This window comes from Anarhichas minor, unplaced genomic scaffold, assembly GCF_050575085.1.
Source record: "Anarhichas minor isolate MPS153535 unplaced genomic scaffold, ASM5057508v1 ptg000004l, whole genome shotgun sequence".
NCBI classification, from domain to species: Eukaryota; Metazoa; Chordata; class Actinopteri; order Perciformes; family Anarhichadidae; genus Anarhichas; species Anarhichas minor.
This window is the reverse complement of record NW_027466450.1, coordinates 15,857,013-15,884,475: the sequence shown is the minus strand read 5'-3', so window position 1 is coordinate 15,884,475 and position 27,463 is coordinate 15,857,013. Positions and strand designations below refer to the sequence as shown.

At 45.3% G+C, this 27,463-nt stretch overlaps 1 protein-coding gene across 3 annotated transcripts; it reads left to right on the top strand.

Annotated features, from left to right (window-relative positions):
• The first annotated feature begins 232 nt into the window (after positions 1–232).
• LOC142970667 (uncharacterized) lies at positions 233–26,562 on the top strand. Of its 3 annotated transcripts, none has more exons than XM_076111052.1 (11): positions 233–794; positions 8,535–8,725; positions 18,285–18,388; positions 19,971–20,060; positions 20,204–20,318; positions 20,421–20,548; positions 21,024–21,220; positions 21,404–21,513; positions 21,914–22,055; positions 22,225–23,929; positions 24,027–26,562. In XM_076111052.1, exons 1-11 carry the CDS (start codon positions 736–738, stop codon positions 24,102–24,104), a joined length of 2,919 nt encoding a protein of 972 aa, XP_075967167.1. In that variant the 5' UTR covers positions 233–735; the 3' UTR covers positions 24,105–26,562. The 3 variants fall into 3 exon arrangements, with proteins under 3 accessions (XP_075967167.1, XP_075967156.1, XP_075967178.1); XM_076111041.1 differs by having other exon boundaries at positions 234–794; positions 24,024–26,562; XM_076111063.1 differs by lacking the exon at positions 233–794 and adding an exon at positions 1,477–2,098 and having other exon boundaries at positions 24,024–26,562.
• Positions 26,563–27,463: the final 901 nt, after the last annotated feature.

The following is a 27,463-nucleotide window of genomic DNA, read 5'->3' as shown; positions in this document are numbered from 1 at the left end:
TATTCTCCCAACTAAGTAAAAAAGAAGAAGAAAAATCGCAGTACACAAAAGCAGAAGTAAAACAAGCCTGAGAGTCACAACGACTCCAGTCCACCTTAAAACACAGCTCTGGCAGACTGTTCATACACATTTCCTGAAAACGCCCCGTGCAAGGAGAGAGAGAGAGAGAGAGAGAGAGAGAGAGAGAGAGAGAGAGAGAGAGAGAGAGAGAGAGAGAGAGAGAGAGAGAGAGAGAGAGAGAGAGAGAGAGAGAGAGAGAGAGAGAGAGAGAGAGAGAGAGAGAGAGAGGAAAAAGTGACTATAATAATAATAATAATAAGGCTGCGTTGTTTATCCAAAGAAGGGGGATGGGTTGGACTTGTGGTGAATTCTGCGCCAAACTTTTCTAAATTGTCCCCCCCACCCCCCCTTCACACAAAACTTCACCGGTTTCTATTCGCACTACTGCCTCAATCTCACCCTCAACGCACCACCGACCAAGGTCAGTTTCAGTGTCCGCCCACGGGAACTGGCAACGCGGCACCAAACCTCCACGGGACTCCGGCAACTTATTCTTTTCCTTTTTTTTCTTCTGAACATTGGAGTTTGACTCGCTGGCTGAACAAACGCGACGGACTAAAACACACTGACCCCTGTACACGGATGGAGAAAAGCTGCAGCAACGAAGGAGTGAACTAGCCGAACAAACGCTCGTTGAACGTTCAAGTTTGCGTGCGTAAAAATCGAAGTGACACCATGTTGGGAAACCCGGGGTCTTACGCCAACAAGAAGAGGAAGAAGCCTGTTCTCAAACAGTAAGAAAACTGTTGCTTTTCTCTTTGCATTATGCGTTCAGCTGTTGTGGCTCTGCCTAGTTTGTGAAACTATAAGCGTACATTTTTAAACTAAAGGTATATTTGGGTACGTAAACGCACCATGCGGACCGCCTAACTGACTTTCAGTTCAGTGAATAAAGTGCTGCTGTTATAACCGTAGACTGTATGTGCTTATAACTAAACACATGTGGTTAAAATGAGTTTATGCTTTATTTAAAAGTTGTAATAAATTAGATTATTAAATCAGACGTCTTTTTGAAAATGAGAATAAACCTAATTAAGGTTGACCTCGTCCTCGTGTATCGTTATTATATCGATTATATATCCATAACTGTGCAGCAAAAGTACATCAGAATAAGGAGTAACACCCGCTGAAGTGTGCTCTTGTGTTTTTTGTGTTGATGATTATGATCTCTCTTTTTTGGGGGGGTTTGTTTCTCGACTCTCGCGGACTACCTTAAGAATGCGTCTAGCTTTGGATCTGGCATGGATATCTTGCCCTCGCGCATTAATCACAATCAAGTTGGAGACTCGGCCGCTGCTCTCACGCGATGCTCCGAGGAGGGCGGAGGGGGGTAGGGGGGGGGCTCGCGGGATCCGAGTATGTTATTGTAATCTGATACGGCCTCGCGCTCCATCGTTGTGGGTTCAGTGCTGTGTGTGTGTGTGTGTGTGCGTGCGTGTGTGTGTGTGTGTGTGTGTGTGTGTGTGTGCTGTACTGCCTGTTTCTCTCCTTTTTCTTTAACCCTCTTGTTTCTTACCTTTTTTAAAGTTTATTTCACAAACTTGTACAAGTATTAATACTGCTATAGAGTAGTATTGCATTACAAGTACAAGTGTTTTCGTTCATACAATAATCAAATGTACTCAACTATAAGTTAAAACTCTGTTCAGTGTTTGGTTATTGGTGTATTAACACACACGCAGTAACTTTGTTAATGTTTGAGCTTGTCCAGGAAGTATTTTGTGGTACTCCTTTAAATGCATAATGTGTATGTTTTAAACAAACAAAAAACAATAGTTTTGTTTTTGATTAATCTGCAGATTACTTTGTGGTGTAAATGTCCAAAAATAGAGGAAGAATTCTGAGGGGACAGGTAGACAAATGTAATAATAATATAAATATGATTAATATCTGATAAATCATCTGTACAAGAAGCTGTTTGTTCTTCTCAGGAGTTGGTGGAGACCCAAATAGAGCTAAAAGGAGAGTGAATAATGGACGTCCGTTGACCCAAAGTTTCAAACTTTAAAATGAAACTTATAGTAACGCCAGCCTTCTGGTAAGTAAAGGCATATTTTCCTTTGGTTTACATTAATGTAATGTAAACACTGCGTCATGTGCTTAGCTGGTGTCAAACTGTCAAACTGGTGACCATCATGTCATTAAAACCCACATTAATTAGATGTAAACAGAAGGCCTTGCCCTCCGTCACAATTGAAATGTGAATTAAAGTGATCGACGTCTGTCATTATGTAGGGATTAACAATAGACAACAAGCTAAATCCAAGTAAAGCGTTGTTTACATAAGCAATATTTGTAGAAACGTAGCGGTACTTTTAAAATGTAATTACAGTACTTTAACAGTTATTTTAAATTATATTGTTGTTGTTTTTCGGGGGGGGGGGGGGGGTCCACTCGTCTTCTTTTTGTTGTATTGGTGAAGCACCGTGACAAAAAAAATACATATAGTGAGATAAAAGTGAAAGACGGACGTAAAGACAATAACATAAAGCCGTTACGATGACGTAGGTGATGGACAGATGTACACTTAGAATGATATTGTTGAACACAGACGAGGCAGCGGAGTGGAGCATAGATATGTGTGACTCGGTTACAGGCCGTTCCCAGTGTAAAGTCCCAGAATAAGGCGGTGGGCCGTGTGCAGACGTCTGTGTTTATCTGAAGACGTGGGGCTGTGCAGCGAGGACTGAGGTTTCCTGGACGGCCAGCTGGGCTCCGCTGCACAAAGGCACCATTGAGCCCGACTGTAAAAAAAAAAAAGCTGTGGTCACTACACAGGGGCATTCCACGGCAGATCTGCCCGTCCAGAATTCTCTCTTTTATTACCGTTCCGCCTTCTGCGTATGTTGCCAGTCTCCTTTCGCCGAGCATCCTGTTGCATTATTAAATAAACATACCCGTGTAACGTATCCTACCTACCACCAGAGGAGGAAAAGAAGCCTTCCATTCTAAAACAGTCGCTATTTTTAAGTCTGTATGCAAGCAACATTGTCTTCGTGCATTTAACTCCTTAAACTCTGCGTCATGTGCTTAACTTCACATGTGAAAAATGCAAACTCACAAGTTCCAAACTGGTGACCATCATGTCGTCATTAAAACCCACATTTCTACCTCAACTCTCCTAAACTAACAAGTTAAGGACAACTGGCAGTGACTTATTGCATTGCTTTTGCTAAATTGTCTATCTGTAGCTGAAGTGCAGCACTGCTGACTGCCAGGGAATCAAAACTAACTTTTAAACTCGGCCTCAGATTTTGGTCGCCGAAACAGAAAACATGGTTGCCATTTCTTAGTCACCTTGTACTTTGAGTAGTTAAGATTTGATGCAGTTATATGTCAGCTTAATAGTGAACACATGTCTCCATGTCATGTGTGCGTTGCTTTGCAGGATCATTTTTGTCTTTGTCAGTCGAGTTACTTTCACAGACTCGCTGGTGATGTTGACGTGTTCGTCGAAACGTTTCACCTCACGGCCAAAAGGCTGAATGTAGTTTCTCCATCGTCTCTAGAACAGAAGCCTGTTGTGCACACCAGTAAACACACAACGCACGTACAGCATCTTTCTGGTTCCACCAATATTTAAATATCACTAATGCAACAAATATGAAAACAAATAATTATTTATTTTGGATGCACATTGTGGCCAAGAATAGGTTGCCAATTTCTCAAGTTGGTTGCCAGTAGCCGCCTGGCAGCCCTCACTGCCCTGAACCACACTGACAACACAGGAAACTCATTTGAGTGTCTTTGTCCTCTCAGCCCGGTGCAGTCGTGTTCTTCAACAGTTGCAGCACTCCGACAGGTTGCTGTGGAAATATGAGTTAATTATAGTGTGTAGCCCCTCCCCCCCCCCCCCAGAGAGCACAGTGGTAATGTGTACTTAACACTGAGAGAGAGTGGATTATGAATTATATGCTTCATAGTGACTAAGCATTTATTTTAGCAAACAATGGAATCCTTAATAAGACTGGATCATATTCTTAAGCAGTGTAAATGTGCTTTGCACAGTAATCCAAAGGGATTGTGAGAAACACACACACACACAGGCAGACATGCTGATAAGAGGTTTGGCACAACACCAAAACACTCCCGGCAACAAAGTTGCCCTTTGTTCTTTGCCCTATGTTTGGTTTTCAAAGAGCAGTCTTCACAAACTCCGGTGAGACACTTTATTATCAACGTGCTTACAGGACAAAGCTGTCTCAGTTTATGAAAAATAAAGCTGTGTGCACGGCTAACGATAGAATACTATAGTTTGGTGTGTTTGTTAAAGCTGTGTTAGATCACCAAACCTAGCTTCAGGTAAAATATAGGTTTTGTTATGTTATAATTATAGTGTGTGGTGTTATGGATATGAAATGAGGCCGTTGTTGCTCAGGCGGTAGAGCTGGTTGGCCGTTAACAGTAAGGCAGGAGGTCTGATCCCCGGCTGTACTTCCACATGTTGATGTGCTCTGAAGGAAGAACCCGTCCTGTAACCCTGATGTGTGTAAACGTTGGAGACAAAGTGTTGAAGCGTGTCTGTAATCTAAACAATGGCTCATGCCGGGAACGTGCTCTCATTTTTCCAGACACGAGTGCTATCCCAGCAGCATCCCTAAAAAGTATTTAAAAAACCACTTTGCATGCGTGACAATAAGAAGCACGCTTCATTGGACTAAAGAACCGGCTCCTTCCCAGAATGCTTTACTCTGGCCAAACCAGTTCCAGCCCAAGAAAAACAAAACCGTTTTGGTGCAAACCTGACCTGCAGCCAGTGCTTTCAAAGTCATCTCTTCAGAGGTTGTGGCTCGCTCCCTCCCAGAGGATGGGAGTTGTGAAACATCTATAGAAACTTCTGCATCCAATTTCTCCAATTGTATCCACATTGCAACACGCTTCAAACACTCCTTACATACGTTACTCTGTGAGTCATGCTATGGCCTCTGCACTGAATGCACTGGATGCAGTGAATGCACTGGATGCAGTGAATGCACTGGATGCACTAAATGCACTGGATGCACTGGATGCAGTGAATGCACTGGATGCAGTGAATGCACTGGATGCAGTGAATGCACTGGATGCAGTGAATGCACTGGATGCAGTGAATGCACTGGATGCAGCGAATGCACTGGATGCACTGGATGCAGTGAATGCACTGGATGCAGTGAATGCACTGGATGCACTGGATGCAGTGGATGCACTGGATGTTGTGGCGACGTGGTCCTTGATTTGTTTTTTTGAATGCCGCTTCGTAATTTAGTTCTGCGCTGTATTATGCAGCTGGAGAGGACCACATTTACCACATTTTTTTTTTTTTTTGAAGTAACAGAAAACCTAAAGTTTCCGTGCAGCATATGTTATTTCTTTGCCTCTCTGTCTGGAACCAAGGCCTGCTATTGTAAACTCTCCTCCTTCCACATTTTGAAGTCTGTGTTTTCCAGCAGCCAAAACGTGTACAGAAAGCAAAGCGTGCTTTTTCCTCCTTTAGAGCCGCTGAGTCATCGCTCTGGATCGGGCAGACGAATGTGTGTCAGTGTCATTACGGCCGAGTGCAGCGCGAGCCGCCTTGACTCTGAGACAGAGGTGAGCGGGTTCAGACCTCTACGCTGTTGCTCTTGAGATAAGGAACCACATAGAAAACTGAGTGATGAGGTAGAACATCCTACAATGGACATCTTGAAGTCTGCTGCTCAGCCCCGTGATCCACAGCAAATCAAGGTGGAGGAGAAAACAAGGTTGTGAATGCTGGCCTTTGTCTCTGCGAGGCATTTCTTGAGAGTGAGATCAGGCCGGCTCCGTGTGTGAGAGAAGGTAGAGCTCAGGTCTGAAGCCAGCAATCAAGTTCAGGCTTCATTCCCCGCTGACTATTCAGTGGCAGAGGAGGACATTTTATAGCCTATCATTAACCAAAGTTTCGGTATAAAGAGAAAAAAAATTTCGGGAGGAATTTGGGTCGGTAATTCATATGCTGAGACGGCAGATATGCTTCAGTAGAAATAGACCTGGAGAAGTGGAGGAGGCTTTTAATAGATGGAACCAACTGCTTTGATGTGATTAGGTTGGGCCAGTCTGATACAGATCACTGATTGGTTCCTGTTGATAAATCTTAACAGAGAAAACTCCTGCCTAATAAGGACATCTGACTTATTAAGACTGAGCCTCATGTCTGAGAGTGACCCATAAAGGCCCGGTTATGCTCCCAAACAGCTGCGAACGCCACGCAACTGTAGTGGTTCTGTTTAAACCAGGGCTCAGAAGCAAGAGGGGAGGAACTGGCAAACAATTTGTGGCCTCTTGGTTGCCATCAGTGGCAACAACATTTTAACATAAAAAAACTAAAATAAGGAGAGCAAAACGTGCACCCCAAAATCTAAACATTTTTTAATATTTGTTGCATTGGTTATATTTGAATTGTTGTTCCAGTCAGAACAGGAACCAGACAAGTCTGCACATGCATTTACTACACAGCATTCATATCTCATCTATTAATGTAATCATATTAAGGATATTTGTAGTAAATGTCTCATTTCTATGCAGTCCAGTGTTGGCACACTTTACACCCAGCTGCATAAATCCAATACCATCAATAATCATTTCACAGCGCGGGCGTCTTTAATGTAAACAGATCAAATCAAATGACACAGATTTATTCTGGCTGGGTCCTGATCCTCATTGCTGTTAGTGCAGCTCCACAGATATGACAACGCTCAGCTGTCTCACAGAGGGATGCAATGATTGGCTGTCTGCATCATGTCCATGTCTGTGATTGGACAGCAACAGTCAGCCTGCTGCTGTCAGTCCAAACAGCTGTAGACTCCTGCTTTCACTCTCACACTATAGGCCTCGTGAATGTTTAGTCTGACCATAAAATGACAACAACCGTTTCCAATTAAGCCAATTAACCCTGATAATTGGTGCTATTAATGTCTTTCACAGCGCACACAGAGAGGCCTTTGTGCATTAAAGACACGTTTGTGGCAGAGGGCTTGGCGCTCGTCAGGATTAGTTCATTAAACTTGGTTAAACTAAACAACGGATTGGCTCATGCTTATTAACATCACATTCGTCTCATTGGTGCATAACCTCGTTACCCCGGCTGACTCCTCGCTCCTTCTGCTAGATGCGACCGCTGCCTATAAAAGCGTCCGGTCTGGTGGAGGCGAGCAGACGGCAGCTACGCTTTCCCACCCATTTCAGGATGTAAGCCTTTCGACATTCAACCACTGAACTAAATAAATGCATAAAAAAAGTTCAAAATTAGGGAAAATACATTATGAGATACACATTTTGAGTTGCTACTTATCCTCCATTCTTCTCCCGGCAGGAAAGAGCTTCCCTATCGTAAGTGTTTTTCCTAGCAGGTGTGCGGTGGAGGAATGGCGTCCCCACCGCACACCCTCTCACTCACACTCGGTCTCACTCCCGGTGCAGCATGTGTGTCTGATTTGTGAGTAATGACATGGATCTCCAGCCAGCGTTGGGTGGTCTCACTAAGTGAAAGGGAAGCGGAGCGAATAAAGCTGCCGTCATGGTGAAAGATGCTTCTGTCAAACGACACATATACGCAGTCAACGGAGTGACTTGTGGTAACGTTCTATATCTTCTATTCTGGCGTCTGTGTAGTTCATTGTGAGCTGAAGATTGTGTCCTGGAGGAACAAACACACACTGTGTTGTAGGAGACAGAAAGTGGACTGGAGCTGTTGGCTGATGGCGTTATTTCACTTTCAGACAGTGGGCGAGTAGACGAACCGCAGATAGTCCACCAGTAGAACATTTAAGAGGCAGGTTTTTATTGTTTTATGCTTAACAGCAGCTGTCAGGAGGGGTTATCACGATATTATATCGTGTGATACTGTATTGAATCTCAACAGCACTGACGGTTGCAATTTCGCATCACTGCTGGTACGAATAGTTTTAGATGCAAAATATTCGCAGGCAAGTATAAAGTATTCTCGTGTTTATTTGTCATGCCTCCGGCAGTGTGTGAAGTCCTGAAGACCAGGGCTCTGGTTCACGGTGCTGGACTTCCAGACTTGGTGGTGCATTCAGCGGCCCTGGGGAAAAACCTTTATGCAGCCGAGTTCAGTGTGATCTGTTAAGTCACTGCGCAGATCAATCAAACACCTGCTCTGTATGGAGAGCCGAGCTAACGTGAGGATCTGGAAGAATGCTGATTGTGCATTCTACTACTAAAGACCTCATTCCTCTATCTACACTCATCATGGGAGCTGATATCCTGTTGACTGATCCGCACTGTTAGTCACAATCATGGCTGCGTGTTTTTATAGTAGGTTCAAAGCCGTCTGCTGAGAGTTAAAACGGCTCACGTCTGATGTGGAATGTGTCACAACAGATGTCATGCTCAGGCAGAGCCGGTTCACCAGGCCTGAACTGAATCAGCCCTGGTTCACAGTCTCGATGGCGGGCTTTCTCATTCTGCATATGTGGCCCTTCAATAACCGACCGTGTGTTTTTCCTCCCGCTCCACAGGAAGAAGGCCTCTGAAAGCAATGACGTCATCAAGTCGAACCCTTCAAAGCGCCACCGGGATCGGCTGAACGGCGAGCTGGACCGGCTGACCGACCTCCTGCCCTTCTTGGGGGAGGTGCGCTCTCGTCTGGACAAGCTGTCGGTGCTGCGCCTCAGCGTGGGTTACCTGAGGGTCAAGAGCTACTTCAAAGGTGAGGATCGGTCGGCACCTGGAAGCGGTTTCTAGAGCGGCGGCGCATGCAGATGCACCGGCGGCGCGTTTAACAGCCAAGGCAGGAATGTGAAGCATGCAGGAATCTGGTTTTAGGAAACAACACATCCTCGATACTTGTAACTTTACTCCACCCTCTCTGTCAGCAACACTTACAATCGTCACAATTAAAGAAACACGCTTTTGTTTGCCTTAAGATCCACGTCCACACTGTAAGTTGATTAAACTTGCAGGCACCCTGGCTTTGAATGATGAGTCAGTTATGTGTGAGTCATACATATAATATGTCCACCACTCAGAGATGATTCAAACAGACATGTTAGCCGAGGTGTTGGCAGACAGGCTCCTGAGGAAGTTGCCCGGTTGCCTCGGGGCTCCACTGATGTTGTTACAATATCCGTGACTCGTCTCCGTTGCTTTTTTTGGTGCATTTTCTGTGCGTTGTTCTGTCTGTGCTATCTCCTAGCTGGACATGTTGCACTGGATCTGTGTGCGCAACAAAAAACCCGACTGAATCTTGGATTTAGTGTCTAGCTTGTTGGCCAGCGGAGTAGTGGCTCGGGCTGGGGGTCGTTTAAAACATCATGATACCAGTTCCAATGCGTAGAGGCATTCCAATGGAAGCTGTGTGTTCCACTGGCGAGCTCATAGTGTTTACCCGCTGGACCACCCCGTGGTTCCCCACAGTTTCTACACAGTTAGATTGAAACTCATTCAGCACTGTTGTCGTTGTTAGCGCTTTTAGCACCGTTAGCTTCTAGCCTGCTGGCTCAGACATCTCCGTGTTCATAACCATAATCCTGTTTGCACGGGTTGCAGCTGCTGCAGTACTGTCTTTCTTGTAAATCCAGCCACAAAGCTGATTGAGTTTCGATACTAAATGTGCACAGAATGTATTCGGTCGCCATGATGTTATCAGGATTAGACATCTTTGTAGTCTTATTTAGTTTCCTTATTGTTGTGCTAGTACGTTATAGCAGTCGTCTTTCTATAATGTGATTTGTGCAACCTGTTATTACATGCGATGTAAACCCAGTGAAAATATAAACGTAACAAACAGCCCAAATGCATTTGAAACATCTGTGGCTGCAGACTGTAATTAGCAGTGTGAACATCGGGGGTGAATGGACGTGTAGTCATCAGACTCGTGACATTCCAGCGCTGCTTGTTCTCACAACCTCTTGCCTACTTTTCTTTGCTATACAGGCTCGATGGGCTGAAAGGCTGTAGTTGCGCCATCATGTAGTCGTTTCTATAAACTCTGCTCCAGTGCATTTACAACAGGACCTTTCTAATCTATGGGAAACTCTGCACCAGCTTTCATTACCTGCATTTAAATATAAAAACCTAGTTTTCCATGCAAAAACCAGGTTCAACGTGGTTTTCCTCGACGGTATTAATAAATGGACAGACAGCACATGTGGAGCATCAGCGGAGCCGTATCAAACACTTGGGGCCAGATGTTTCGTTGACGCACATGAACTTTCTCACACGTAAATGTGTGTTGATAAATGAGGAACTTTGCGTGAGAATGTGTGCACCTCGTGCATATTTCAGAACATGGTTTTATAGTGCCAGACAGGAAAAACTGAGAAATTAAGAGAGAGATTTATTTGTGAATAATGTATCTAAAGTTCAGTTCAGTGCGCGTTGCGGTTTACACCCCTATCAATTCAAATGGTGCCAGTGTGAAAGAAAGAAAGTGTGCTTGACAGTTGACACTCTATAAACCTGATGCAAATATGGGCATGCATGCATTTTCTGATTTTATGCATCAGATCCTGTTTTAAAAGAAACGTTTGACAGCTTCCTCCTCTCCTGAACTCCTCTTGGCATTTTACCGTCCTTAACCAATCACAGCATGCCGTCCTCCTCATTTAACCAACACAACCATTTTTCTCCCACCGTCTTAATTTTCTCCCGTAACGCTCGAGGCAAAGGTCAACCAAAAACATCCCGCACTAAGGTTGCATCAGCCACAGAAAACAGAAATGAAAGGTCTTTGTAATTCACATTGGAAAACAGAAACTGTTGAAGGTGTGTGAGCTGATTTAAAGGTCTGCGGTAATGGTGCTGAGTTTGACCACTAATAGACTCTTGGAAACGCTACAACGGCACATTTTGAAATAAAACTTTTTTTAAAACTCAGCTGTCGTCGTTATCTTCAGACCGGCGTGGAGATTTTGACGGTTTGTCACTTTGTTCTTCTTCTTTGTGCAGCTTTGTGCATCGCAGACGTCCTCCTGCAGCTGGTTTGTTTGTGCCTCTGCTCGTCTCACCGTCTCCTCCAGTTCGTTTGACATTGGCAGTGATCCGGCTCTCTGAATAGACGCCCTGTGGCCTGTAGCGATCACAATCACATGTCCCATCTAACAGCCCATATGCAACCCATCACCCCCATAAATACTGCTGCTCTGTCACCGTAGACCTCGCTCACTGTGTACCATTCCACAAGATTAGCAGGTAATACGACCGAAGGTATTGATGAAATAGTATGTCGCTCATTGGTTTATGTAACTAGACATAAACTAATCTAGTTATTGATACAAGCAGACAGCATTACTCTGGGTGAAATGAGTCGCTTACCGGATCGGTCAATTATCATTATGTTTCAGCTGTTATGTTTCAGTGCTTATCGTCTCTCTACTATTCAAGATATTCATTGTTTTCTGAGAGCAGAAACACGAGTAAATAGCCGTTAGCTGGAAGAACAGGAAGTGTGTGAGACGAGTTTGAAGCGTGGCATTAACAGAGCATCTGTGGTATGTTTACATTTAAAGTGAGAGCTTACAGAGAGTCACGTGTTCACATGTCGTCTGAGTTGTGCACGTCGTGCAGTTTGTCAGGTCTATTAAATGATCTCAGCTTTAACAGGACATTCAAGAGGCCCAGGAACATGGAGTCAACGAAGCTGTTAGCGTTTTCCAAGCAATGATGTCGGATCCGGTGTTAAGAAGACATACACCAGCTTCTGTCTTCCATCTGTCTCATGTGAGGCCCGTAGCTTCATGGAAATCAATGGAGCACACCTGTAGATGCATTTGGATGTGTAAAATAGGAATTAAAATTACAGTACATAATGTATACAGTAAAACATTGAGTTTTGAATTGAATGGAGAGGCCAAAGTCCCGCCCTTTTCTGTGGACCACGATGAGACCTTATTGGTGATGGGTCCCATAGGGACACTGGAAGGGGAGGGACTTCGCCTCTCTATAGATCGGCCCCATTGTCACCGATATCCGACCCAGCCTGGAAGAAAGTGAGAGAGAGCCGGCGTCCATGTGTGGGTGATAAGAGAACAAGAGAAAGCAAACCTACCTTGTAATTATGCAAAGCAATTGTACATAATTCTACGGTTTAGCAGTAAATTGCAGCGAGCAAACTCCACTGCAGACTGGAGTCTCCACTAACGGCAACAATCACAGATGAACCCGCGACAGTCGTCCAGTACGAACAGGTCCAGCACAGGATAGACGCCTGTCTGCTGCGGGGAGGAGGCATCAGGGTGTGGATTAAAACAGAACAGCCCCCTGAACGCTTTTACAGGCGTCAAACACGTTCTAGACAGCCTGCAGATATGCAGTGTCAGCCACGCCAACTGTGTGTGTGTGTGTGTGTGTGTGTGTGTGTGTGTGTGTGTGTGTGTGTGTGAGAGAGACACGGCTGTTTGAAGTGCACAGTGGAAGCCAAAAAACAATGTGTCGTTCATTATGAGGTGGGATATTGAGTTGCAGCATCGTGTGCGTCTGCTGTCATCAAACAGCTCTGACGTCGTCTTCAGTAAATCAGGTTACTGACTGTTTATTCCAACCCGGGTGTTGATTTCTCAGACACTCGATCAGTTCGTTTAGAAATCACGTTTGCTTATTGTGACTTGGTTGCAGCTCTTGTGACGTCAGAGTATTAACGAGGACGGACAATGAGGTGAATGGTGGCATGTGGTGTGGAAACGCTCATCTGCTGGTGGTGCAGATGGCCAGATACATACATGTGCCATGATATGGGATAGACACCACTTGTTCCATAATAGAGCATGTTTATCACTGAGCCTGTGCTTCCCTTTTATGCTGAAACTAGACCCAGAAGTCGGACTCTAAACTCTCAACGAGAGACTGAAGACGGTCTCCCTGGTTTAGTTGTGAAAACTAGAGAAAGAGAAAAAACCTTGAAAGCAGAACCAAACCAAAGTGTGAGGGTGGCCCACTGGCCCTTAATACGTCGTGTGCCTGTAAACACGGTCGTAGCTGAAACACGTGCACAGAACTGTTGGTGCTACAGCTGCTCTGCTAACAGACACACAGACGGTACACTCACTGCTGGTCAAAGTTTAAAAAACTCAAATGATCTCGTTAGCTCTCTTCCTGCCAGTAAACGCCTCCACAATGTGAGTCGAGGACATCTGATGATAGCGTTATTATTTACCTTTTGCCTTATTTTCACTGAGTCGAGCTTGAACCCATCACAATGTAACTCAATGCTACCTGCACACGTTAGCTGTTAGCTGCGTTATTTAGCTAGCAGGACTGTGGATACGAGCGAGATTTCAAGACCTGATAATGAAATGAGCTATGTATGGCTGCCTTGAATGGCAGATCTTTTTTCTTCTGTTTTTCTTCAGACTGGACTGTTCGGCCTCATAGCGTGACTTTATGAGGCAGCGCTGGATATTTTGAAAGGCTTGTTGCTCGCTGCTGCTGAAAAATGTGTATTTGCTCTCCAAGTTCCGTTGAAAACATCCAGGGCCTGTTAGCAATCACAGTTGATGTGGTAACCCTGTATCGTGTGCTATAATTTGATGTAATTTGGTATTGGGGATATCTGAACCATGTACGAACAAACCCGTCCACACGACACAAGTGTAACAGAAGGAAGAAAGGGGTGAGGACGACATCTTTAAGTCCTGGAGAAGGTCTGCAGCTCGTAGCAGAGTATGTTAGCGGTAGAAGCCCGGACTTGCACTTAAAACCTGGACGTGATTCACCTGTCAACTCGGTATCATAACATGTGAGAGGAGGACGTCTCTCTGGGCTGACAGAAGTCGCCTGTTGGCTCCGGATTCATGACTCGCCTTTCAGTATGTCGTGAGAATGCAAGCAACCGCTGGGAGACAGATTTAATCATGTTTTCATTTTTTCCCCCCAATTTCCATTCTCTGGAAGGTTTGTTCTCCGACCCTCCAGCTCTAGAAACCACAGCGCTGCATCACTCGTCGTACCCAGACTTCTTTCTTTCTTTTTTTCTCCCGGTTTCGATGTTGGCTCCGGAGCCAAGCTCGCCCACCAAGGCTTTCTGTGACATTTAGAGTCTTCCAAAAGTGCTCGTGTTTGTTTATGGGCCGTCTTCCCCACTCAGAGTTTGGTTGGGGGATCAGAAACACAGAAACACGCATTATTTCATTTATTTAAGGCTCTTGATTACACTCTTTTAGGGTTCGGAAGGAATTTGATAATATAAATATTTCTATCTAGGAGTGTAAGTTAGACTTTAGTGTAATTTGCATATATTTCCAATAGCTTCAACATCCAAGAACTCTCTATCTGTTGGCTAACCTTAGACATCTTGTAGAAGGCAAAGTTGGTATTTCTACCTCCTCCCCTCAGAGCTCTGATCACCGCCTGCACACTGATAGGAATCATCTCAGCACGCCTATCGCAGCAACCTGAATTCTGCTTTGTTTTCTCCTCTGTGTCTGTGCCCAGTCCTAAAACCGACGACATTACTTTTCCAGCCGATAACAGGAGCCCAGACAGCCCGAAATAGCCGAGTGTGTGTTGATTACAAGAACAGATGCACCCAGTGTCCCCCACCGCCACCAGCAGAACACATTGTGTCCTGAATAGTAAAGAATCAGTGTTTGTTTGATCTCAGTCTCTGCTCGTGGGCTCTGTGCTGCAGCACACAAGCCTTTTCAAAACCTACAGGGGTCACTCAAGAGAGCTCTTGGGGGGCCCGAAACGACAGCATCCAAAGGGCCAATGCGTAGGAAGTGGCCACCTTCTCCAAAACAGATAACCTCGACTACGTCCATACAATCTAAATTAACATTAACTAACAGCAGGGAAGGAATATGCAAAATTCAAACAAACTGTTGAAGCTCAGTCGGTCAAAATGCTATTTCATTTAGAGTAACCTCGGCATGTTTGCTGTGCCACTAATCGGGGAACCGTATGGTCCATTCACAGTAAGTTTGAATGTTTTAAACTAACATTCTGACCTTTTTAACATACCTGTTCTTTTTTTTTTTTAAATTACAAAGTATATCCATAGCTGTAATAAACCTGTGCAAAACTCTGTTTTCCCTCCAAAGCGGCTCTCTCCCTCTTTTCCTTGACATGCCTCGATGACATTCTTGTCTGATCATAAAAAGGCTGCGGCTGTTTCCTTCCCCTAAAGTCATTGTTGTAAACAGGGACATTCATCCAGAGGCTAATGGGAGGTTGAACCGACGGACTGTGACCCGGCTCATTGGCTGTTATTTGTTACGAGCGCCGCCCTTTCCTGCACATCCGCGTGAGAACAGCGATCTCTGTACAGGATCTGCTGGAACTAAATGTTTTCAAATCAAGATAGTATTCCCCTATGTGCATCGCCGGCATGCTTTATACTCTCTCTGGATCTGGCAGACTTCCAACCCGTGACAACATTTCCCTTTTCTCTCCACAGTTTCAACCGTGTCCCGACTCCATAACACATGCTAACACTTTCAAGGAGACCCGGTGTAGTTGTTTTCTTCTTTAGTTCAACTTTCAGTAGTTCAACAGCATTTCAAGATGAAGTTTAGTTTTTCATAGACTTAATATACGAGTCCATCTAGTGAGGTCTGTGTTTTATTCTCACTGTTCAGTGCTCCAGGCTTCCCCGTCACTGCTTCACACTCCGACTTGTTTTCCTTTTGCTTTAACTTGTTTCCCTGAGTAATCAGACGAGATCGCATTTCGATAATCTCCTCCTCGGCTCCTCACAGTTCTTTGGATTTCACTTAATTGCCGCATGATGAAAAGACGTCGAGTCCTGTTAAAGCCCGCCTCGCTCCCTGAGTGACGGGGATGTTTGCCTGGAGTGAGTCTTGCATCAAAGGCATGCTCTGCACTTAACCGATCCTATAATGGCTTGCCTTCTGAAACAGGAAGCTACAGTTCTGATGCTGAAAAGTGACCCCCTCTTGGTGTCAGATTTCACTTTTTGAAAGTATTGGAAGAAGCTTTTCGGGCATCTGTTAAATGTTTGGTACGAGAGCATATAATCGCTGTTTAGTACGATACAGGGGCTGTTTTAGCCAAGAGCCGTAAACTGTACATTTCACAATGTGAAGTTGTTTCTTTTGCTGTTTTTTTTTTACTTATAAGACATCAAAGACAAGACTTACTGCCGTCAAGGTTGTTCATGGGTTCAAATCCCACCACTGAGACCTGGGGGTCTCTATGAAACAAAGGAAAGAGAACGGATTTCTGTGTGATAAATAACTTTAAATGATTTATGCATATCACAAATTGTTGATCTACTAATCCTTTAATCAGCACTACAATGATCTATTTAGTGTTGCATGGATGCAGGACGTCCCAGGCTGAGCTGTAAATCAGTTAAGATGTCAACAGCGAGACCACCACCAGCTCAGTGAATGAGAACACATCTTCAGTGTCTTTTCACACACAAACACCATCAGACACCATTAACTGATCTCAAACAGAGCTGAATACATTATGTATACATTGTGTATACAGCCCGTCCTGCTCTGTGAAGGTGGTGTGTACAGTAGGTTCGATTTGTTTTTCCTTCACTGCCTCCCACGGACTTCAGGAATGTCTTTCCCACTTCTGGTCAAGCTCTTAGGGCGAGACACTGCAGGCAACAACAGTGTTTTTCATGCACCGGTCAGTTACTTTGCTTCCATTACATTTCTCCTTTCAGACAAGTGTGAGGAAAACATCCAAAACACACATTCATCTCTTCATTTTACTACTTTGTTTATTTGTGTCTGTAGATTTTTCCTGAATTCACCAACAGTCACCATTAGATAACGCCTCATTTGCATATTTAAACACACATTTTCAGAAAACATGTAATAAAAAAGATGATTATTTTAGTGTGAGTAATGAACTGGCGAAGTTTCATGGTGACTCTCCTTTCACGCTGACAGTGGTCGTGAATGGCGTGGATGGCGTTGTGTGTCAGACCTGCAGCTCTGTGTGGCGCGTCGTCGTGTGATTGTACGGGCTGTGCGGGTCTGTGTGTTTGTGCAAACACTGTGTGAGTTCTCGCTGAAAGGTGGGGAGTGTTTGAGCGTTCAGGGTTCAGACCGCTTCCCTCCTTAAGAGAAGTAGCGTGACAGGGCTGGACGGACGGGTTGGGAGAGGCCGTATCCTTGGATTTTCCTGTGGTGGCGGTCCAGATAAGGGAAGCGCTCTTGTCGACTATCGCTTACAAAAATAAAACCCCAGGGGCAGATGCAAGAGGCCCGAGTGTGTGTGTGTGTGTGTGTGTGTGTGTGTGTGTGTGTTATGTCTGTGTGTGTGTGTGTGTTATGTCTGTGTGTGTGTGTGTGTGTGCAGATATGCAGGCTGCTAGATCAGTTCTCCAGCAATGAGAAAACCTGTCTTCTGGCTCGAGTAGAGCTTTTTTTCTTCTGCTGCTGCTCACTCATGATCTTACATTCAGATATGTATTAACCAGTGGCGGCTGGTCAATAGAGGGCTTATTCTACTGAGCCACAGACAACAGAGATCTGCATGTTTTTTGCATCGTATCCAGGCTTGAAGCACGCTCTACTCTACACACATGCAAAATGATTCCTCATGTCAACGTCTCAGAATAATAGCATGACTCCTGTGAGTTCTGAGGAGCATTTTAAACATGACATGACACGGCGGGGCTGCCCAGAGAACAATGGTGAGCAGTGAGAAGGCTCTCGGCAGTGGCTGAGTCACTCTGCCAACATGAAGCCAAGGCAAACAGTGGAGCTGAGGAGTTGTTGTACTTGGTGTTAGTAACAAAGTGATGCAATTCCTGCCTAAACTCTGAACGCAGCTCACTCATCTCCCTAATATAGCAAGCAGACACGGTGCCAAGGCTCTCTGTAATCCCTTACCTGGAAACGGTTAAACGGGCTCAGGTGAACGCCAATCCTGTCCCAGGAGCTCTGCACTGGGTTGAGTAGAGTCACGTGTGTGGACGGGCCTCTTTAGAGGCCTCACCGTGTGCGTAGAGCCTGTTTATTAATCGAGCCCTCTACATGCGCCGTCTTCAGGCAAGATGCAAAGATTAGATGTCGCTGCCATGTGATGTGTTTCAAAGAAGCATGGTCTGTTCCCAATGCACTGTGCTACGTACACAGTGACATTTTCAACCCATGTATTACAACAGCAAACCTGCTTGTGTGCTTTGTATCCGTCAAATAGAAGATCCATTTTTCTATTTCTATTCATCTTTTAGCCCCCACCCGAGCCTTTCAACACCTTCAATCCTTTGTCACACAGAATCATCATGAAGATGTTTTAGCTCTGCTGACCCCTGCTCTCCACTCTGTCACCTTTCTCTGCAGCGACTATGAACACCAGCAGCAGCCTGATGTTCTCTGGAGTGAACGGGCAGAACGGGAACAGCATGGACACCTCTGGCTTCTCTGAGGGGGACCTGCTGCTCCAGGTAAGACACTGGGCCCAGGTGTGGGGGGGCACCCATTCACACACTACTTGTAAATGTATCCTAAAAGGTCACATTTGTAACTTCTGTCATACGTTTATTATTTGTCGTACTGCTCGTTACTTTCAGCTTTTATTTGAACAGAAAGCAGCAAATACTGTAACTTTTAGATGCTTCTGAAAACCATCTTTCTCTTCGACATGGATCCTAGTCAGCGTGTTTGTTGTGACGCTCTTCTGACAACCATCAGAGTGTCGTCTCATGAAGCTAGCTGCAGTCCTTCCATGCAGGACAACCGGGTTCCTGCAACTGTAGTTCCTGCACACACATACAAACTACAATACTACACAAAACTGCATTAGATAAAAATGCGTTAAAAAATGCGTTAAATTTCAATAAAATGAAGAACCATAATGAGTTTTGCTTTGGTTTCTATCCCCAACACGCTTAAACTCACTACTTCTCTCTTGTTCTCTTGGTTTCGGTAACTATTCTCCTGCAGTAGTTGCATAAACTAAATGCCATTTAAAATGTAGAAAGAGGAATTCCCCATCCCTGAAAGAAAGGCCTGTTCTCCATCGCTAACCTCTGTAAGCGGTGGTCAGGAGGAGCGGGGTCATGAAGCCAGGTCAGATGCCTGTACGAGAGAGCAGCACCAGACCTCTCACACACAGATCACAACAGGCCAAGAGCACAAACACACACACACACACACACAATAGACACAAGAAAGAGTGTAAACACACCTCTAAACCGTTGCGTTGAATGTGACTGCTGTACGTAGAAGAAAGTCCCACGGCCTGATGGATAAGTCAACGTCCCGAGGCTTGCAGGTGCACAGATGCCCAGGCAGACTTTGTTTATTTGGGCGCTAGCTGCATTGTGTGGAGCTAATCCAGGTCTTTCCGCGCTGGAGGAAGTTTTGACAGGTGAGGCCGCTGGTCTTGGGGCCTCTTGCCAAAGCCGGGCCACGCTCTGTGGCTCCTAACAAAACCAGCACTTTGTCGAGGGCCCCGGCCTCGTTTATTGACGCTCACCTGTCAGCAACATTGTCACACTCTGTTCCTCCTCATGAACACAACGGGCTGTGATTGTGAAACACAAAGGTTCCTTTGAGAATCAGCAGCTGGTGGAGTTATTTTGGGATTATCAACAGGCAGCAGGATTTCAGATTTTATTTTGACAGAATGAGATTTAATCTGTAATTATTTTTGAAACAGCTGGAAGTTAAATCATAACATACTACATGCAAGTCAGATCTGTAGTTTTTGTAGTTTTCTTTAGTTAGTGGAAGCATCAGAGGAGCCTGTTTCCTGTCTGATGCATGAAGAGATGAAACCCTGCACCCCCCCGCTGCCCCTTCACACACAGCTACAATGTAACAATACATGTATCCAAAGATTACAATCTCATTCATCTTTTTAATTGGTGTGGCAACTTTCCAAAATGCACAAAAGTAATAACTTAAAAGTTGACATTCCAATGAATTAAAGTAAAAAGCTAAAATGAGATGCCATGAAAAATAAACTTTAAAGTGTACGCATGTGCTTTATGAGCGTCGACTGACTGTCTGTTCCTCGTGCAGGCGCTGAACGGGTTCGTGATGGTGGTCACGTCAGACGGATCGGTGTTTTACGTCTCCTCCACCGTCAAGGACTACCTGGGCTTTCATCAGGTGAGATGAGGTTTTATGAGATACAATGATTGAACAGGGAAGTCAAGAACTGTAAGAGGGAATTTGAATTATTCAAACCAGCACCTCATGTCTAAAGGAGCTGAATTGCTGACCACGTGTTGTGTTCTCTCCTCTGCCGACAGTCGGACGTGGTTCACCAGAGTGTGTTTGAGCTCATCCACACCGATGACCGGTCCTTGTTCAGACAGCAGCTCCACTTCGCTCTGAACCCCCCGTCTGCTGCCGCGGGCGGAGACGGTAAGAACTGTGAATGAAAAGTAAAGATGAGCTCAGCCTCCACCTCTCTCTGTGTGTGTGTGTGGACCAGACAAGAGGGTGATCTCTATCTGCTGTTCTCAGTGTTGCAGAGTGCCGGCAGCACGGTGATGTACAGTCCCGATCAGCTTCCCCCAGAGAACTCGTCCTTCCTGGAGAGGAGCTTTGTGTGTCGCTTCCGCTGCCTCCTGGACAACTCCTCCGGCTTCCTCGTCAGTACAATGTTTCTGGTTCTGTTGTCAAAACATGAGGTGGAATTAGAAAACTCATCTCATAAACAACATACATTTTACCAAAACCCCGTCCCACTAGTAACCCTAAGCTCTTACTTTAATTAAGTGTTAACGATGAACAAACACACAAAGAACACAGAGGACGGCTTGTTTCTGCACATCTGAAATGTCCGTGGCGTCCATCTTTTCTGCCCGACCCACAACTGGAACCAAATGGTGTAAAAGTTGCAGGCACAGCCTCTTGTAGCATAACAACTTTTTGATGCATAAGATCTCTAATCCATAGGTTGGAAGTTGGGGGACATGTTTCCTTCCATTGAAGCAGCATGAGTCTCCTAGCCAGGAGCGTAGCTTGTGTTTGCCGTATTGATTGAGAGCCTGCGCTACTGTGCCAAATAATGCCCTCATGGCGAGAGGCTTTATGAATGATTTGATGTTCTTTCACCCAAACCAGGCGCTGAAGTTCCAGGGGCGGCTGAAGTACGTCCACGGCCAGAAGGTTTCCAACGGGAACTGTAACAAACCTCAGCTGGCGCTCTTCGCCATCGCTGTACCCGTCCAGCCGCCAACCATCGTGGAGATCAGAGCCAAAATGCTCCTCTTCCAAACCAAGCACAAGCTGGACTTCACACCCATGGGCGTTGATAGCAGGTGCTACAAATCCTTCCTTTCTTTGCAAACCTAAGTGAAATATAATTAAAGTATCATTTTAAATAAAGCGTGCAACAGAACCTTTAGACGCTCCCCTTTCCGCTGTGTTCAGCTGTTGCTTGTCGACTGAAATGAATTCCAGTTCAACAAACGTAATGTTGTTCATCTTTTGTGTCCCTCCAGGGGGAAGATTATTCTGGGATACTCAGAGATCGAGCTGTGCATGAAAGGCTCCGGCTACCAGTTCATCCACGCAGCCGACATGATGTACTGCGCCGACAGCCACATCCGCAGTACGTCGGCGATTTTGACTTGGCTTTAACATTGAATATGAATATTATTTGGTGTTTGATGCGCATTCGCATTGTTTGTTTGATGCAAGAGGTAATCAGACGACAGGCAGCCGAGTGTACTTCTACGCATCGAGAATACAGCTGTTTATCTCTCAAAATATTTCATTGGTATTTACAAATCAATATTTGTAAGATTGATGTTATTTTCTACTTTGTTGTACAGACAAAGTTAATAACATGTTTGGTAATGAACAATACGCATAAACGATCTGTGGCTGTGTTTTTGTTATTGAGGGATACACGGGCCGGTCGGTGGAATTCCTGCCCTGGTTGCACATTTATTGCTGCTTTGCTGGATAAACCATCATAATGTGTTGTTGTTGTTGTCTTCATATCGCAGTGATTAAAACAGGAGAGACCGGTCTGATTGTGTTCAGGCTCCTGACTAAGTCGGGTGGCTGGGTGTGGGTGAAGTCCAACGCCAAGCTGATCTACAAAGGAGGAAGACCTGAGTTCATCATCGCATATCAGAGAGCTTTAGTGTGAGTGTTCCATCCTCTTTCATCCTTAATAACTGAACTGTGTGTGTCTCGATTGGTTACGATGATGATTAGATGGCACAATCCAGGACAGCGGATTGACCAGGTTTCTAAATCGTAAGAGTCTGACCTTTAGTCAGGAATCTAACGTGTGCTATTTGGTCCGTTTCAGCAACGCGGAGGGCGAGGAGTATCTGCGTCGCAGGATGCTGCAGCTTCCCTTCAGCTTCACCACAGGAGAGGGCGTCCTCTACAACACCGGCCCCTCCGTGGACGTCTCGCAGTTTCAGTTCAATACAATGTTCAGCAACGTGGAAGACATGAAGAAGGACGTGACCCCCGGCTCTTTGCTGGACTGCTTCCTGAGTCAGGATCAATCGGTGTACATGCAGGTGCCGGACACCCCTCTGCCCATGGATCAGGTGTTCATGGACAGCCAGGCGCTGGTCAGCGTGGCCGGTGAGGCGTGGCAGGAGAGAGGAGACACAGCCGTGATGGGCGACGCCGTCGTCGTGAAGGAGGAGGCCAAACAGTCGGTGATGGCTGTGATCGACAACCTGGAGAAAATGGCTCAAGACGGCGACTTTTGCTCGGCTCTGCAGGATCTGGACGTCAGCGACGTGGAGCTGATGGAGTGGGAAAATACCCTGAAGAGATTAAGTCAGGACGGGGATCAGCAGAGCAACGTGAAGGCTGAGCTGGACAGCATCCTCACCAATGACATCTTTGACTTCATCGATACTGTTTTGTTCAAGCAGAAGGGAGATGCCAGCCCTCCCAGCTGCTTCACAGCGGCCAACAACAACCAGCCGGACGCCTTCACCCAGGCCGGACTCGGCGAGCCGCAGTTGTTTGAGACACCGAGCCCTGATCATACGTACTCTCCGATGAACGGTCTCTACGCTCGCCAGCAGGAAACAATGAACGGCCCAGTGATTGCAGAGTCTGCTCAGATATTCACCCAGAAACTCTCCCACCTCGGCCCCCTCATTACTCAGGCTGACCCGAACCTGCCTGCTGTTCAACAGCTGCAGCTCCGGGATATTTTCAGCCCATCTATAGAGCTCCCAGAGCTCACTGTCCCTGACGCCTCAGCCCCTTTCCCGTCCTGTGGGCGGGCACCTATCAGCCACATGGGCGGCCCTCTGGGGATTTCCGCACAGACGCAGCCCGGCCAGCTTCTGCGGTGTCCTCAAAACAGTTTTCCGGCTCCCGCAATCGCACCAAACGGAGAGTTACTGCAGAGCTCTGCTCGGCAACCAAACAACGTTGCGCCCGGCGTGATGGACATTTTGCCCCCCCTGATTCCTAGCAACGCCTTCAATTCTATCAGCACACCTACTCTTCCCCTTCCCTTTGCCACAACGTGTCTACAAGGAAGCCCCTCATTTGAAACGCACTGCCAACAGGTTCAGCAGTGGCCGCAGAGCCGGCAGCAGAAGCCGCCTCACGCCGGCCTCGTGCAGAACGGACACGAGCTGATGCCGGCACCCCACAGCCAAACTCCCGGAAGCCAAACACTCCCACACGCCGGCCTGTGGCCGAGCAGCGTCGCCGAACTGAACCACGCTCAGCCGGGAGGGCCGACGTGCAGCCAGGCAGTTGCTCACAGCAGCTGCATGTTCGACCAGCACTTTGCTTCCAGTCCAGCAGGAGGCGACGTCCTGGCTCTCTCCGGCTCCTCGGGCCTGAGGGGGGCTGACGCGTCCCTGGATCAGAGTCCTCCTCAAGGTTCCTGCTACTTCCAGTGGAGCCACAGCGAGTCCGTGGTGGGCACGTCCGCCATCAACCAGGAGAAGACCAACATCAACCCGCCCAGCATGTCAGAGCACTCGCTCAACATTCAGCACTACCTGGAATGCCACCAACAGACTCAGGTAAACACATTCTGTTATTTTGTAAATGATTTAATGAACTGACCCTAAGAAGAGAGCACCTCCTCTGACCTCGTGTCCTCTCTGCTCTCTCCAGCAGGATGAAAGAGTCTCCGCTGAACTCAGTGGGGTTTTTGCCACTCCTGCTCAGGACGTGGCCGTGTACCTGGCGGAGTAGAGTCACGCCGCATTGTTATTTCGCAGGCCAAAACTCAGTATCGTTGGCCTGTATCAGCGCTTATCCACAGACTCTCGTGCTTAGCCTTATTCATAATGTTTTATATCGTTTATACTCTGTCCAGTCTGTAATGTTTAAAAGCTGTGCTCGTCAGTTTTGAGTGAAGATACACTATAGTAATAATGAAGTATAAAGCCACAAGTGCGTTTAGCAGGATGGAGCTTGAGCCAGCTAGGAGGATTGGTCAAGTAGATCCAAACAGCCAAAGAAATAGGTTTTTATGAGGGAAACCAGGTGTTGTCACGTCTGAGACATTCATTCATCTCCCAATTTTGAATACCTAAAATACTAGAAGATATATATATATAATCATTCTAAACGTTGATGATGACCTTTTCTCAAAGATGTCGTCATCATCTTTGTTAAAGAAACAGTGAAAATAAATCACTTAAAGTGACAGCGACCTGAAAGCACAGCTGTAACGTCAACTCAATGTTATTACAGATAAAATAATCTGTATGTTTTTAATGAAAACTCTTAGATGTGGTTGATGTAAATACAATCTGTAATCCAACCGGTAGTATTCGTTTCACCAAAAGAGCCTCGCTGGCTCACACGCCCTCCCACGTGTACAGCAGGTTCAGTGCTTTAGTGGAGAAACGCTGCAGAGGTTTGTCAAACACATAAACGTAAGACCGACAGAAAACATGTCCGCAATAAGCAGAGCAGTCAGGAAACGACTGCCCGTCTGATTGTCTCATCAGCTCTGCATCCTGTAAACTTCTGCCTGGGATGACAGCATTTTGAATTTGTCGCATTATTTTTCATTTCAGTGTTGTTGTTTTTTTAAACTGAAAATAAGCGTAGCTGCAGTTGAGTTCTTTTGAATGCGCTGCTGCTAATACAGACGTGTACTCGAGGGTCGTTTTGAGATGCATCTTATTATATTCAGTAATGGAACTTAAAGTAAACTGGAAGTCCCGTGACAATGAGCCTTAAGAAATCAGTCCGTCAATAGAATCACTCTTCGTACCACGCCGCACTGTAATCATGCACTCATCTCAACAGAATGCTCAGTGATTGCGAGAAGAAAAAGGAGTCTAAGACGTCCATGAGTCACAGTCGAGGCCTGAATGATCTCTATTCTACAAACAGTGAGGTAGTTTTACGGGAAAGCTTTCTCAAAGATTGCTCCTGAGAATGATGCATGGGCCTCCGCTCTACACTCTTCAACAGTTACCAAAACCTTTAGTCAAACAAAAACGTCACATCTGTCGCAGCAAAGTTGCCCTCGAACGGACAACAAAATGCTAAAAAAACCCAGACAGTAAATGAAGACGTTGAGCGAGGTAGCGGCGTAAAGATGACACATCCTCCCATCCATCTACTGCATGTGATGTATGTTCTAAATCAAATGCACAACTTCAAAGGATGGACTTCTGTGGTCCTACATAGGAACGCCCTAAAACGTGTATTAACCCAAACATTAATTTATATGATGGCATCACGACCATATACACATTTTCCTTGTGCCTTTCGTACCGAGTGGGCAGCTTAAAACGTATCTTCGTGTAAATGTATCTGTGCCTTCTTGTATAGTAACATATTGTTTTCTACGGCCATCCTTTAGAGCTGCACTACCATGAGGGAAGCCGTGTCCATAGGGGACGCAGTGTGTTTACTGTAAAGTAAAGGTTTTATCCTTAAGTGCATTTCAAGGCTCGGAGGAATCTCTCCATCACACAGAACGTCCGCACCAATGGAAACAAGGGAAAAAATACTTAACGTGACCTATCTCTGTAGAGATGGTAAGATTTCTTGCATTGATGAGTAACCAGGTCCCACAATGCACTCTGTCCATATTTACTTTGTTCCTTCTCTTCATTGTAGCTCCGTTATATCTGCTCTTTATTTCCACACTACAAGGAATGGTTTTGGATTAACCTGAGTTGAGAAACCATGGCAGCTCTATCGTATCCCTGCTGCACTGTGGGAAATCACTCAGTATTTGACCTTTTCGTTTTTTTGGAAATAGCTTTCAGTGAAATGCTTAAAAATGGTGAAATCCTCAAGAGAGCAATGGTAAAGGTGTCAGGGCACAGATGTAATGCTCTGTCCTTTCTGCTAGTTTGTCTTCGTTGTGTTGAAAGCACCATCATGGAGAAGATCTCGGTCCGTGGAGGCTGTCAGGACGATACATCACCTTTGATATTGAACTTTAATACAGACGTGACTGTAGCCACTATGAAAAGAAACCCAGGAGCCAAATGAGTTATTCACAGCTGTGTCGATGTTTTTATGCTAACATGTGCCTTGCCATATTTCAGTGTCATTATAATCCACTTATATTTAGCCAAGTAGTTATAGTATCTATATCATAATATATGTTGAACAAATAACCAGCCTTTGTCTCTTGTTAAATGCTTTTTTTCATAAATATGTGTGCAATGATTCAAAATGTGTTTGGCTCATTTGTTTATAAAAATCCATGTTAAAGGGCAACTTCTTTCTTCTTTTTTATAACTTTCTTTTTAAGGAGTTTTGCTCAATACAACCATGTGCACACGTATACAAACACAGCGACATTACCCAGCATGACCCACCTCTGCTCGGACCAAGAGCACAACAATGACATTAGGAACATTACCAAAGGCAAACGTGTACAAGTATAATACAGATATGATGGTAAATAGATAAATAAAACCAAATACAGTAAAATAAAAAAGGATAGAATAGAATAAAAGGGAGGGTTTTGAGTGGGAGCACACGGCACTGGTGAGAGATTCTTTTTCATCATTTTGGAGAGCAATGCTGGTTCTGTCCACCAGAGGGCTCACTCTCCCCCGTCTGTCTCATGTAAGCAGCACTAATATTTAACCTGAAGTCTTTGAATGAGTCTGTGGTCACACGTCCATCGATAATACAATATGAATAAGGTTATAAGTAGCCAATATATATATATATATGTTCTCTTGGCTCGGGCAAACATGGCATACAAACATACAGTATAGCCGCAAAAACAAGGTTGATGCTCAGTCGGATCATAGTATAAGATTGTGTAACTTCCACCTAAAATACACTCAGCCTGCTTTAATGGGGTAACCTGACGGTTGGACGTGGAAGCTGTGTACTGGAAACTACATTTTGGACATCCTTTTACTTATTTTATTCTGATATTTACATTGTTTAAATAACTTTCAGGTTATTTTTATTTTTTTAAATGCAAGGTCTTCTATGTCAGACATTAAATTGCACTTTACGTTTGTAGCACAACAAAGTGAAGGAAAAGTGCAGAAAATCGAAGGCATTGTGATTTCTGTACAGTAACAAATGTTTGTTCTTGATGCTCCCAACATCAT

What these genes read in the sequence shown, in the direction of transcription:
- LOC142970667 (XM_076111041.1), top strand. Translation starts at nt 736, where the DNA reads ATGTTGGGAAACCCGGGGTCTTACGCCAACAAGAAGAGGAAGAAGCCT. An exon ending in AGGGGGACCTGCTGCTCCAG is followed by an intron (nt 18,389 to 19,970) that starts GTAAGACACTGG and finishes TTCCTCGTGCAG; the next exon opens with GCGCTGAACGGGTTCGTGAT. An exon ending in ACTACCTGGGCTTTCATCAG is followed by an intron (nt 20,061 to 20,203) that starts GTGAGATGAGGT and finishes CTCTGCCGACAG; the next exon opens with TCGGACGTGGTTCACCAGAG.